Source organism: Pristiophorus japonicus, chromosome 7 (assembly GCF_044704955.1).
Source record: "Pristiophorus japonicus isolate sPriJap1 chromosome 7, sPriJap1.hap1, whole genome shotgun sequence".
NCBI classification, from domain to species: Eukaryota; Metazoa; Chordata; class Chondrichthyes; family Pristiophoridae; genus Pristiophorus; species Pristiophorus japonicus.
Window position 1 is genome coordinate 73,123,711 of NC_091983.1, and position 14,285 is coordinate 73,137,995.

The 14,285-nt window shown below is 48.6% G+C and overlaps 1 protein-coding gene across 1 annotated transcript in view; it reads right to left on the bottom strand.

Annotated features, from left to right (window-relative positions):
* The window catches only part of mfsd2b (MFSD2 lysolipid transporter B, sphingolipid), a 123,793-nt gene that overhangs the window by 14,994 nt on the left and 94,514 nt on the right, over nt 1–14,285 (bottom strand). Inside the window, exon 11 of the mRNA XM_070884186.1 lies at nt 13,514–13,626. Within this exon, the coding sequence (XP_070740287.1) occupies nt 13,514–13,626 (113 nt within the window). The remainder of the gene's footprint in view (nt 1–13,513; nt 13,627–14,285) is intronic.

Genomic DNA, 14,285 nt, shown 5'->3' on the forward strand with positions numbered 1-14,285 from the left:
ACCACTGATGTTCCCCTTGATGATGAAATTCCGCTGAAAAAATCTTGCTCTGGCTGAGCAGTGCCAAAAGCTGCTTTTTTCTGGTGTCCAGTGAGGCTGTAGTCCTTGTAAAATGGTGGTGCGGCTCCCATTAAAGGGGGGGACCTCCTGCCGCTGCTGCCATGTTTTTCTTTGTCGGCCGGCTGCCATATTGGGCCATCAATTATACCCCCGGGTTCAGCCGGGTCGCCAACAGGCAGCCTGGTACCCCCTCTTGGGTGCCAGGCTGCTGGCTCGGCCGAAACCCTCCCTGGTGGCCCAGTGGACCGAACGTAAACAATCGTGCAGGCTCTCGCCTTTAAGTGAAGGGGAGATCCATGTTGACGCGGTATTGTGACGACGTCATCAGCGCTACGCTGATGACTGATAGCGGCGGCCACTCCGCCCACCCCCAACTTCCACCCCTCTAGAGTGCAAACTTCCGCTCACCACCGCATATCCGCCCTCCATTATGACCGACTTGCGGTCTGCCGGGAAAAAAAAACAGCCAAAGAGCGGCAAAAACACGAGAAACAAAGTAGGTGCGCCCCGTTTCCAGCGGTGGTCAATTTTGGCCCTTTGGTCTTTTAGCCAATGCTCATGTAAAGTTTCTGTTAATGTGTTGTCAAACATTGAAATCTTTATTTTAAAGACTTTGGCGGCGAAATTCCCCGATGTCAATCTTTATATTTTGACAGTGGACCCACCTCCGAACCCGCCCTTTGAGTGGCGGCAAAATTCCGACCTTGCTTAAAATGGGGTTCCTCTAAAGTTATGGCAGCGGAACGGGAGGAGCCCAAAGGAAGTTCACCCCCATTATTTCTGGTGCATACCACACTGGTAGATTGGTGCGTTGGGCTGGATTTCTGACTTTTACGATTTTGGGGTGGTAATGGCAGCGGGGCGGTCCTGATGGTGCCTGGAAAAAGTTTGTGCCCTCAACTGTAAAATTTGGCAAAAAATGAGGTTCCATGATCGAGGACACAAAATCAGGCGATACACAAGGACATTTTTGTGTCCCAGCTGAAAATCACTGCGTTGAAAAAGTTTGGTTGATTTAAGGGACTTCATTGTTGCTCAGTGGTCTGCAATATAACATTGTATATTGTATGATTTTCTTTTGGTGGGTTGAGCTTTTGTTGCTTTGGCATTGGTGTCTTGTGTATCATTCATCAGAGATGTGCCTTTATGGGGGCACCTAGCGTGTCCAGTATTAGTTCCATCCCTCAGTTTCCTCCATTTAGGAGAACCAGTCCATTATGAGCTGGCGACGTGCGACTCTTGGTCCGGCAGCATCTCCATGCTGTCTCCCCCGTGGATGGTGTGGCTATCCAATGGGGACCTTGCCAGGCTCCTCCTGAGGTGGGTATTCAATCCCCACTGGCAATGCTCGGCCCTTCATGATAGCCAAGTTGTGCAACATGCAGCACACCACAATGAATTTGGATACCTGTTGAGGGGAGTATTGAAGGCTGCCTCCGGAGCGGTCTAGGCATTGGTCTTCCTGTAGGAGATGGCATATCTCTGTCAGCACTTCCCTTCTCACACATTGCTCATCAGAGAGTTGGAGATATAAATGTTGGTGCCTGTTAACCCGTGAGGGTTAAGCCCTCTTCCCCAGACGTCTTCGGCCTCTCTTCATCCGTGGGCTGACATGGCCAAGAGCCTTTATTCTAGCTTGACGTCGCCTGGCAATAGCATGGAGCATGATACGCTGGCAAACTAGTACTGCCCCCATTACATTTTCTCACTTACCTTGTAAGGGCACTATAATGGCAGATAAAAGTGCCGTTTGCAAGTCGGAGCTTCACGCAGCGTGATGTGCGCAACCGTTACAGTCAATGTGACTTGCAATGTAGGAGCCTCATCCCTCCATTTAAATACATTGCCAATTCTGCCTGCTGCACCTTGGGATCACCTGGTTTTTCTGACGTTTCCTGGGACAGGCATTAAATGAGGTGTTAGGGCCGAATTTTGCATCCGGGATGGTAAAGGAGCATTGCACGACAATTGATCTCAGTGAAACTAGAGGGCACGGCAGTAAGGTTTTGTGCCACCACAAACCATGAGCCAAATTTGCCGGCTGGGCGGTAAAAGCTGGACGCCCGCCGTAATGCCTAGAATCACTGTTTACCGCCCCTCCCGGGTGTTAAATGAAGTGCAGGCAAGCCAAAAATCCAGTCCCAAATCTTCCCTGCAACAACACTATCCCAGCTATTTTGCACATATGGTCAAGTGCAGGGTGCAAGAGCAGAAGGACCTGGGGGTGCATATTCACAAATCTTTGAAAGTGGTGGGGCAAGTTGATAAGGTGGTTAAGAAAGTGTATGGGATACTTGGCTTTGTAAATTGGGGCATTGAATACAAAAGCAAGGACGTCATGCTAAACATTTATAAATCACTAGTTAGGCCTCAGCTGGAGTATTGTGTACAATTCCGGGCACCACAATTTAGGAAGGATGTCAAAGTCTTAGAGAGGGTACAGAGGAGGTTTACCAGCATTTACCGGGGATGAAAGACTTCAGTTATGTAGAGCGATTGGAGAAGCTGGGATTGTTCTCCTTAGAGCAGAGGTTAAGGGGAGACCAAGGTAATCAATATTATGAAGGGCTTTGATAGAGCAAGTAGGGAGAAACCGTTTCCTCTAGCAAGTGGGTTGGAAACCAGAGGTCATAGAATTAAAATAATTGGAAAAAGAACTAAAGGGGAAATGAGGAGAAATATTTCACAGAGTGTTGTTAAGATCTGGAATGCACTATCTGAAAGGGTGGTGGAATTAGATTCCATAGGAACTATCAGAAAGCAATTGAATATGTACTTGAAGAGTATTCATTTGAATGGTTTGGGGGAGGGACTAAATTGGATAGCTTTTTAAAAAGCTGGCACAGGCAGAATAGGCCAAATATCGATGTTGGTGGTGGGAATGGGCTCTTTGTAGCGGTGTGGGGACGGACTGAAACTCTTTTAGAGTCTACCTGCAAAACATAAACATTAAACCGTGCCACCCGACCTGGGTGACACACCAGACATTTACAAGGCCCTTTTTTCCTTTTTTTGGTTTTTTTTTTGTGTTTTTCTTTTTTTTTTGGGCACTAAAATCACAATTTTCCCCCAGTGCCCCCTATAAAAGGGAAAGGGGACACTAAAAGCACCGGCAATTAAAACAAATTAAACTTAAAAAACGTAAAATCAAATTAAAATTTGGTTGCCGGGCGTGATGATGCACTCCAGTCCCTCCGGTGCCCACCTCTCGCGGAAGGCCACGAGCGTACCGGTGGACACCGCGTGCTCCATCTCCAAGGACACCCTGGACCGGATGTAAGAGCGGAAGAGAGGCAGGCAGTCAGGTTGAACGACTCCCTCGACCGCCCGCTGCCTGGACCGGCTGATGGCACCCTTGGCCGTGCCCAGGAGCAGTCCTACGAGGAGGCCTTCGGACCTACCTGCTCCCCTCCGCACAGGGTGCCCAAAGATCAGGAGAGTGGGACTGGAGTGCAGCCAGAATTTCAGGAGCAGCCCCTTCAAATAATGGAACAGGGGCTGCAACCTCGTGCACTCAATAAAAACATGGAACACGGACTCCTCCAGACCGCAGAAATTGCAGGCGGCCTGGGAGTCCGTGAACCGGCTTAAAAATTTATTGCACGGCACTGCTCCGTGCACCACCCTCCAGGCCAAGTCCCCGATGAATAGTGGGAGGACCCCTGCGTAGAGTGCCCTCCATCGGGGACCCCCGCCTCCTCCGGACGGCAAGATGGTACGCCATGGCGTGTCCGGACGGCCGGCGAGGATGGCAAAGTTGAGACTGTGCAGGAGCAGCCCGTACAGGAAACCCCTCCGCGCGGAACTGAAAGGCACGGAGGGGATTTCCCCGAGGCGGCTCAAGTTGTGAGGCGCCGGCGACGGACTGAACAATTAGCTAGAGAAATTCAGCTGATTCCCATTGAGTGATAATGAATCAGCTGCTCCCTGGCCTCCTTAAAGGGCAGATTTTGCAGCTAGGCCCTGAGTATTGGGAGTTTGTCTTTGGTGTTTCTGATGGTACAGAATGGCTAATGCAAAAGCTTCATGGAGGGCCAGCCACTTCTCTGATGCAAAAATTGAAACCCTCACCCAAGCTTTAGAGTGAAGGAGGCGCTTACCCTTTCCAGACTCAGGAAGACCCAGTCACGTGGTGTTTGTGAATGCCTGGAGAGAGGTAACTGTCGAGGTGTCGGGGACCTCAGTTCATGACCGCACCGCCAACCAATGCCGCAAAAGGTTTAACGACATCACTCGAATGGTGAAAGTGAGTACATGTTCCCCCAATTCCTGACCTTCCATCTCTGAGCCTCTCCTTCACCTTCTCTTATTTCCCAACTTCACTTTCTAGTTAGTGAAGCACCAATTGAGTGCTGAGGTATCCATGTCTATGTGCATACTAGCAATGGAGGGTCCCTTTCATTTGAGAGTTACACCTGCATGTAATGGACCCACACTTGCATTAATTGCCAATGCCTCATGACACTGCTACTCACCAACCCTTCTTTGCTTTGCGCATAACCATTTGGAGCAAGAGAGGAATGGTGTGGGCGAGGCTGATATCCAGCAGCTCACTGGCATCGAGGAGCATTGGCTAATGGGCCCACATGTTGCCTGCCCAATGGCCACAGGCAATGTGGATCCCGCTGGGGGCAGCACCGGTAAGTGAAGGCCTTCTTTTAAAGCCATCTGTACATGAATGTCCAAATGCCCATCAGTCAATTGATGATGAATGTGTGCAAGTTGCTTGTTGGATGGTGCAATGCGCTACCTCACCCTCACGGAGCCCTTGTGCCATTTATGCCAAGTGGAGAGATTGGTGGCATGTCCGATGAAGACAATGAAGAGGGGGACAGTGTTGGCAGCACCATATCACTGCTTCCTACACCCCAAGGCTCCAGCTCAGTTACTGGGAGTACGCGGCTGTTGCAGTTAGACTTAAGAGATGGGTCTAGAAACAAAGAAACATAGAAAATAGGTGCAGGAGTAGGCCATTCGGCCCTTCGAGCCTGCACTGCCATTCAATAAGATCATGGCTGATCATTCCCTCAGTACCCCCTTCCTGCTTTCTCTCCATACCCCTTGATCCCCCTCAGCCATATCTAACTCCCTCTTGAATATATCCAATGAACTGGCATCAACAAATCTCTGCGGCAGGAAATTCCATAGGTTAACAACTCTCTGAGTGAAGAAGTTTCTCTGCATCTCAGTCCTAAATGGCCTACCCCTTATCCTAAGACTAAGTTCCCTGGTTCTGGATTTCCCCAACATCGGGAACCTTTTACCCGCATCTAACCCATCCAGTCCCGTCAGAATCTTATACGTTTCTATGAGATCCCCTCTCATCCTTCTAAACTCCAGTGAATAAAGGCATGTTGATCCAGTCTCTCCTCATCTGACAGTCCAGCCATCCCTGGAATCAGTCTGGTGAACCTTCGCTGCACTCGCTCAATAGCAAGAACGTCCTTCCTCAGATTAGGAGACCAAAACTGAACACAATATTCCAGGTGAGGCCTCACTAAGGCCCTGTACAACTGCAGTAAGACCTCCCTGCTCCTATACTCAAATCCCCTAGCTATGAAAGCCAACATACCATTTGCCTTCTTCACCGCCTGCTGTACCTGCATGCCCACTTTTAGTGACTGATGAACCATAACACCCAGGTCTCATTGCACCTCCCCTTTTTCTAATGTGCCGCCATTCAGATAATATTCTGCCTTTGTGTTTTTGCCCCCAAAATGGATAACCTCACATTTATCCACATTATACTGCATCTGCCATGCATTTGCCCACTCACCTAACCTGTCCAAGTCACCCTGCAGCCTCTCAGCATCCTCCTCACAGCTCACACCGCCGCCTAGTTTAGTGTCATTCGCAAACTTGGAGATATTACACTCAATTCCTTCATCTAAATCGTTAATATATATTGTAAAGAGCTGGGGTCCCAGCACTGAGCCCTGTGGCACTCCACTAGTCACTGCCTGCCATTCTGAAAACGACCCGCTTATCCTGACTCTCTGCTTCCTGTCTACCAACCAGTTCTTTATCCACATCAGTACATTACCCCAACACCATGCATTTTGATTTTGCACACCAATCTCTTGTGCGGGACCTTGTCAAAAGCCTTTTGAAAGTCCAAATACATCACATCCACTGGTTCTCCCTTGTCCACTCTACTAGTTACATCCACAAAAAATTCCAGAAGATTCGTCAAGCATGATTTCCCTTTCATAAATCCATGCTGATGTGGACCGATCCTGTCACTGCTTTCAAATGCGCTGCTATTTCATCCTTAATGATTGATACGTGTGCGGGAAGTGTATCCGCTCCAGCTCCTGACGGATCGCATTGCGGCACTGGAGCTGCGGGTGGATTCACTCTGGAGCATGCACGATGCTGAGAATTATGTGAATATCACGTTTAGCGAGTTGGTCTCACCGCAGGTAAAGGGTACACAGCCAGATAGTTGTAAATGGGCGACCAGCAGGAAGAGCAGTGCAAGGAAGGTAATGCAGGGGTCCCCTGCGGTCTCCTACTGCAAAACAGATACACCACTTTGGGTACTGTTGAGGGGGATGACTCATCAGGGGAGGGCAGCAGCATCCAAGTTCATGGCACCGTGGCTGGCTCTGCTGCACAGGAGGGCAAGAAAAAGAGTGGGAGAGCTATAGTGATAGGGGATTCGATTGTAAGGGGAATAGATAGACATTTCTGCGGTCGCAATCGAGACTCCAGGATGGTATGTTGCCTCCCTGGTGCAAGGGTCAAGGATGTCTCGGAGCGGTTGCAGGACATTCTGAAAAGGGAGGGTGAACAGCCAGTTGTCGTGGGGCATATAGGTACCAACGATATAGGTAAAAAAACGGGATGAGGTCCTACGAGACGCATTTAGGGAGCTAGGAGCTAAATTTTAAAAGTAGGACCTCAAAAGTAGTAATCTCAGGATTGCTATCAGTGCCACATGCTAGTCAGAGTAGGAATCGCAGGATAGCTCGAATGAATACGTGGCTTGAGGAGTGGTGCAGAAGGGAGGGATTCAAATTCCTGGGACATTGGAACCGGTTCTGGGGGAGGTGGGATCAGTACAAACCGGACGGTCTGCACCTGGGCAGGACCGGAACCAATGTCCCAGGGGGAATGTTTGCTAGTGCTGTTGGGGAGGAGTTAAACTAACATGGCAGGGGAATGGGAACCTATGCAGGGAAACAGAGGGAAATAAAATGGAGGCAGAAGCAAAAGATAGAAAGGAGAATAGTAAAAATGGAGGGCAGAGAAACCCAAGGCAAAAAACAAAAAGGGCCACATTACAGCAAAATTCTAAAGGGGCAAAGTGTGTTAAAAAGACAAGCCTGAAGGCTCTGTGTCTCAATGCGAGGAGTATTCGGAATAAAGTGGACGAATTAACTGCGCAGACAGCAGTTAACGGATATGATGTAATTGGCATCACAGAGACATGGCTCCAGGGTGACCAAGGCTGGGAACTCAACATCCAGGGTTATTCAACATTTAGGAAGGATAGGCAGAGAGGAAAAGGAGGCGGGATGGCGTTGCTGGTTAAAGAGGAAATTAATGCAATAATAAGGAGGGACATTAGCCTGGATGATGTAGAATCGGTATGGGTGGAGCTGCGGAATTCCAAAGGGCAGAAAACGCTAGTGGGAGTTGTGTACAGACCACCAAACAGTAGTAGTGAGGTTGGGGACAGCATCAAACAAGAAATAAGGGATGTGTCCAAGAAAGGTACAGCAGTTATCATGGGAGACTTTAATCTACATATAGAATGGGCAAACCAAACTGGTAGCAATGCGGTGGAAGAGGATTTCCTGGAGTGTATTAGGGATGGTTTTCTAGACCAATATGTCGAGGAACCAACTAGAGAGCAGGCCATCCTAGACTGGGTGATGTGTAATGAGAAGGGACTAATTAGCAATCTTGTTGTGCGAGGCCCCTTGGGGAAGAGTGACCATAATATGGTAGAATTCTTTCTTAAGATGGAGAGTGACACAGTTAATTTGGAAACTAGGGTCCTGAACTTAAGGAAAGGTAACTTCGACGGTATGAGGCATGAATTGGCTAGAATAGACTGGCAAAGGATACTTAAATGGTTGACGGTGGATAAGCAATGGCAAACATTTAAAGATCACATGGATGAACTTCAGCAATTGTACATCCCTGTCTGGAGTAAAAATAAAACGGGGAAGGTGGCTCAACCATGGCTAACAAGTGAAATTAAGGATAGTGTTAAAGCCAAGGAAGAGGCATATAAATTGGCTAGAAAAAGCAACAAACCTGAGGACTGGGAGAAATTTAGAATTCAACAGAGGAGGATTAAGGGTTGAATTAAGAGGGGGAAAATAGAGTACGAGAGGAAGTTTGCAGGGAACATAAAAAGCTTCTATAAATATGTGAAGAGAAAAAGATTAGTGAAGGCAAACATAGGTCTCTTCTAGTCGGATTCAGGTGAATTTATAATGGAGAACAAAGAAATGGCAGACCAATTGAATCAATTCTTCAGTTCTGTCTTCACGAAGGAAGGCACAAATAATCTTCCGAATGTACTAGGGAACAGTGGGTCTAGTGAGAAGGAGGAACTGAAAGATATCCTTATTAGGCGGGAAATTGTGTTTGGGGAATTGATGGGATTGAAGGCCGATAAATCCCCGGGGCCTGATAGTCTGCATCCCAGAGTACTTAAGGAAGTGGCCCTAGAAATAGTGGATGCATTGCTGATCATTTTCCAATGGTCTATTGACTCTGGATCAATTCCTATGGACTGGAGGGTAGCTAATGTAACACCACTCTTTAAAAAAGGAGGGAGAGAAAACGGGTAATTATAGCCCGGTTAGCCTGACATCAGTAGTGGGGAAAATTTTGGCACTGGGTGATGTACCAGGGCCTAGCGGGCTGCAGCATGGTGAAGGGCAAAGGGAACCTCAGGTGCCAGCTCACCGGGGGATGAGTTCACACGTGACTTCTGCTGCAGAGGACTCAAACAAGCCCCTCGATGTGGCGGCCTTTGAGAAACGGGTGCAGGCCATGCATACGCAGATGTTGGGGACAATGGCAAGGATGCCCGAGAGCCTCTCGTAAGTGGTCAGGAGCATGGAGGAGTCCGCCTCCCACATTGCAGACAGCTCTGCACACACCATGGAGCCCATCATTGTCAGTGTGCAGGCAATGGTGGACACCCAGAGTGACCTTGCGGATCCAGATATGATGAGACATGTCGTAGGCGATGTGGCAGCTGCCACTACAGCACAGGCGTAAGGAACCCAACGTCTCGGTGCTGTATTGGAGAGGTTAGCCGCTGATCTGAAAGCTCAGAATGCCCTCATGTACTCTCAGCAACTGGCCACGGAGCATCCTACTGCTGTCGTGTCAGATGGCATCGAGACTGTGTCTGCTCTTGTGCAGTCTCAGCTGAATGCCACGTGAGCTCTGACTGCTGTCATCGCAGCTGGGTCCATCGGGGATCTTCCGGCATCACCCCACCGCACCCAACTGTGCTCCAGCAGATTGGTGGGATGATGATGTGCTGCCCCGGGGGAGTGGCACCGGGTCATTGGAGCAGGATCCTGATGTGCTCTCTCACGATCACACCAATCCTGAGCCGAGCCTTCCCACTCAGCCATTGCTGACAACCATGGCTTCGCCCCAGCCAATCCAGACTGATGTAATGGATGATGATGCGGCCCAGTCTGCAGCTGGCCCTTCCCGGGCCAGAGCTGCTCGAGGGCATCGTTGAAGGACATCTGTAGCCTCTACAGTTCAAACAGAGCAGCCTTCCCAGCTATGATGCAGCCACAGCGAAGATGCTGCGGCATAGTTCCAGAATAGGCAGGCATAAGAGGAGTTATAAGGAACTGCACAAGAGTGAGAATTGATAATGTTCATGTTTTTTTGCACCATTATTGTATAATAAATCTTTATTTTGGTTTTGAATACCTGTGTATGTCTCTCATTTCAGTGTGGGCAATGATGTGTGAAAGGACTCATTGGTTTGGCCATGGAGTTGCACAGATGAAGGTCAAAGTGTGGATGAACTCAGCAGAGCGAGCAGCAATGAGACGGTCTTGGACTTCCCTTGCAGGGTCCCGGTGGCGACACCGCCTCCTACGTGGATGCCAAGCCGCCTCCTGGTCCTCCTCCTGTGCCTCTTCCTCTTCCTCCTGCGCATCGTGCTCCTGCGCCTCCCCCTCCTGATCATCCTCCTCAGGTGGCACTGCTTCCTCGTCCTCCAATGGTTCTACCCTCATGATTGCCAGATTGTGAAGTATGCAGCAGACAATGACGAATAGGGACACCCACTCAGGTGAGTACAGCAGCACCCCTCCTGAGTGATCCAGGCATCGGAACCTCTGTTTAAGGATTCCGATGGTCTGTTGAGTGATGCACCTGGTGGCTGAATGAGTGTCATTGTACGATTACTGCACAGCAGTCCTGGGATGGCGAAGGGGAGTCAGCAGCCAAATGCAGAGTGGGTAGCCCTTGTCTCCAAGGAGCCAGCCGCAATCTTGGTTTGGAGCAGCAAACACGCCTGGCACATCAGTCTGTCACAGGGTGAATGCATCGTGGCCGCTGCCAGGATACCGGGCATCAACGGCCATGATTTGTTGATTGTGGTCGCACACCAGCTGGACATTGAGGGAGTGGTATCCCTTGCGGTTACGGAACACCTCGGGATTGTTCTGTGGTGCCTTCAATGCGACGTGGGTGCAGTCTATGGTGCCCTGAACCCTGGGGAAGTCCACTATCCTTACCAATCGGTGTGCCGCTCCAACTGGGCATTGGGAAGGATATGTAGTCCCTCCTCCTCTTATAAAGAGCATCTGTGACCTGACGGATGGAACAATGCACGGTAAATTGTGAGATGTTAGAAATGCCTGCTGTTGCAGCGTGAAAAGATCCAGTGGCATAGAAATTGAGGGCGATGGTGACCTTTGAGACTGCAGGTCTGGCTGTGGGAGATTGCACAGCTCCATTACCATGTCTTTGTGGAATCACAGTCTCCGGAAACACTGGTCATCAGTGAGGTCCATATAGGAGAACTGCTGTCTGTACACCCTTTGACGATAGGGCCTTCTGCCAGCACATCTGTAATGGTGCCTTCTGCTGGCAGTTGCCTCATTGCCTTCTCCCTCCTGCTGTTGTTGATCCTCACCCTCTGCAGCCTAGTGCCGCCAAACATGTGGCTCCTGCTGATCTTGCCTCCTCGCCATCGGCCTCACTCTGTAATGCTGGGGGTCTGCATTCCTGACCCTCCTCCTGGTGGCATGCCCTTCTACATTTGCTTACCCATGTCAGCTGTGCCCCTTGGCCGCTGCCTCGCCATCCGCTGGAGCTGGCACCGCCTTCTCCTGCGGCCTCCCTGCCACCAACAATGTGCAGGAGATGTTCCACTGCCAGCACTGAGCCTATTTTTTAAACCTCTTCAAGCACAACCTCCTCAAACAGCGTTCTCTCTTGCTGACTATGAAAAGGCAGATGCACTAATTTACAAATCCGTTCTCAATGACGTTCACTGTTTGTAACTGTCAAAACAAATTTGGCCGACAACAATGGTGGGAGTTGCGGCTCGCCTTTAAATGCCATTGGCTGTCTGCATCCCACAGTGTGCTCCGTTCCAAAAACCCGTCGTTGGCTCCGACAAGTGACCAGAAACCGATTTCAGGGCAATTTTGCTGCCGGGGCGGGTCCGAGGCAGTGTGTGCTTTGATTACGTCGTTACCGACAGATACGCAGGAGCAGGGCAGAAGTGGGGGGAGCGGGGCAGTGACGTACACCGCCGGAAATATCACTGAGGGCAATGTCACGAGTGTCGGTCAATCCCGCCGACTGGACGGTCAGTCCACACCGACCCGTGGCCATCACTTTCAGGCGGCCACCGCTCTTATTAAAAGGGGCAATTTCGGCCCCTCTAATTCTACAATTCCAAGTAGTAATCCATAAAAAGCTTAGGGTTGCCTACGGAAGCTGACATTTATGGTAAGTACAAATAAAGAGTACTGGAAAGTAGTCAGAACACTATTGGTCTGATTATTGGTTTTATTTTATGGGCAAGGAAGATTAAAATCTTTGATCTGTCTGATGTTCTCAGAGTAGCACAGTGTGATCAGCCAGCACCAATGATGCTGGAAAACTGTGCAAGACTCGTTAAGGAATAAGAAAAATTAAAATTAGGGGGCTTCCCCAAAATGCAACTGAAGCATTTGCGCAGCACTCCAGTCATGTGGCGCCATTTTGGAATAGGCACTGAAGGAGCGACTCTGTAAAAAGAAAATTAAGACTTGTCTAGCTGATCCTTTTCCCCCATTTCTCGCTTCTCCTCTTCCCCACTAACAGCTCTCTCTGCCCGGAAAACCTGCTCGTGGTCCATGGGCAGCCAGCAGTCTTTCATTGGCTGGCATCCAAAACTCTACCCAGGATTTACAGTGTGTCATGAGCAAAACACCAGCAGTGCCAGAAAAATATTCAATTCAGCTGACATTGATTTACTGGGCAAGGCCAGCATACTTGTGCACAAATGCACATAGCATCTGTTTCATAGGGACCACGTTACTGGCCCACATGAAAGTAATAAAGAGATTGATAAACAAATTTTAAAAAACAAAATCAACATTCGGAAAAAATAAAGGGCCTCAAATTTCCACAGATTTGCTCCATAAAAATGGGAGTGCTCCAACCCGTCTACCTTGGCCCAGGGCGAAGAGAACCTCCCAAATCCAATAGCTGCGGTGGTCGTATCAGTAACATCTACCTCGAACCACTGAGAGACCAGCAACATGCCACTTCGATGGTGGAGAGAAGGTCCTCTTCTGTTTCTCTGCTTTCAGTGGGTCAAGTGAGCTTCTTTTTGAGAAGGTAATCGATCCCCTCTGGGCTATATTACCTGTCTCTAATAAAGATTCAGGGTCTTTTTGCTGACATTAATGGTACTCACACCAGCTCTCAGCTGGCATGAGTTCCACTGAGGCCCATGGAGGGTCAACCATGAGTAATTCCTGCAGCAGCCCAGGAACTCCCCCAGACACACCCTTTTGATGTGGGAGAAGGAGTAAGCTCTATCCCTGTACCCCTGGAAAATGATAGGAAGGAAAACATGGAGCAGAATCCACTGGGATTCCACGTCTGCTGCGATTGGAAAATCAGAAATTTGTGGCCGAGGTATTTATATGTGTCTTTGCAAAAAAATGAAAATAAATGATTATATGTTGGATATGAGCTGCTAAACTTATTACAGTAAACTTTCTTGACATAACTTATTTTTTCTATGTCTCTCAAGCACAGCTATCAGAGGCCGTCCTATGAAAAAGTAAGTTCTGCAGATAAATTTATTACCAAGATAGCCATAAAATGTGTGTGTTACAGGAAGAAGTCCTGTATTAGTGACTCTGTTATATGTGAGGGAATAGGTACTACGTCAACCATTGGATGTATAAATCCCAAAACAAGTAAATAAATCCAAGCCACTTACCATAGCAACAAGAAATATGAAGCCACACTCAGACCAGAGGAGACCGCCACCACGTAGGATACAATTAGATTGTTTGGAATCGAAACCATCATGATTAAAAATGGAATAATCCACTATAAACAGAAAAGAGTACAAGAAGATAAAAAAAAAAGCTGCACTAGTATTCCATATGCACCATCTGCACCTAGGGCCCAATTTCCATTGTTTAATATAAAGGTCCACATTACAGTTTCTCTGCATCATTTAGTGCAAAAGTACTACCCAGTATTTTCTGTGTATCCGTGACGTAACAACAGATGAAAACGGCAAAAAGAGACGCAATCATAGTGCATTGTCATCTAGCTTCAAGAAACTTTACATAAATGAATGGTGGACACTTCCACTTGTGAACCCTAAGGTTCCAAATTTTCAGGAGCCCTGATTCGCCAGTGGAAGACTCATCCGCCCTCCCCAACCAGATTTTGTGCCCGATCTTACATGGAACAGAAACACAATAGATCCAGGTTCTGCACCAAATTCCAGCACCAAGGGCAGTGCCCTCCACAGCCACCGGTATTTTAGCCCCTAAAGGTTTAACTGAACAAAACTACAAAACAGAATATGAAAGTCGCAGATTCAATCCTTGGTCTACACTGAAATATTTAATCTCAGCTGGGCTGAGCTGAACTGGGCGTTACAATTTTCCTGAGCTGCTGGGTCATAGAGGTAAAAGTATCAACTGGGGATACTGCTGCTGATGACCTCTGCTGGAATGTTGGAGGAGCACAAGGTC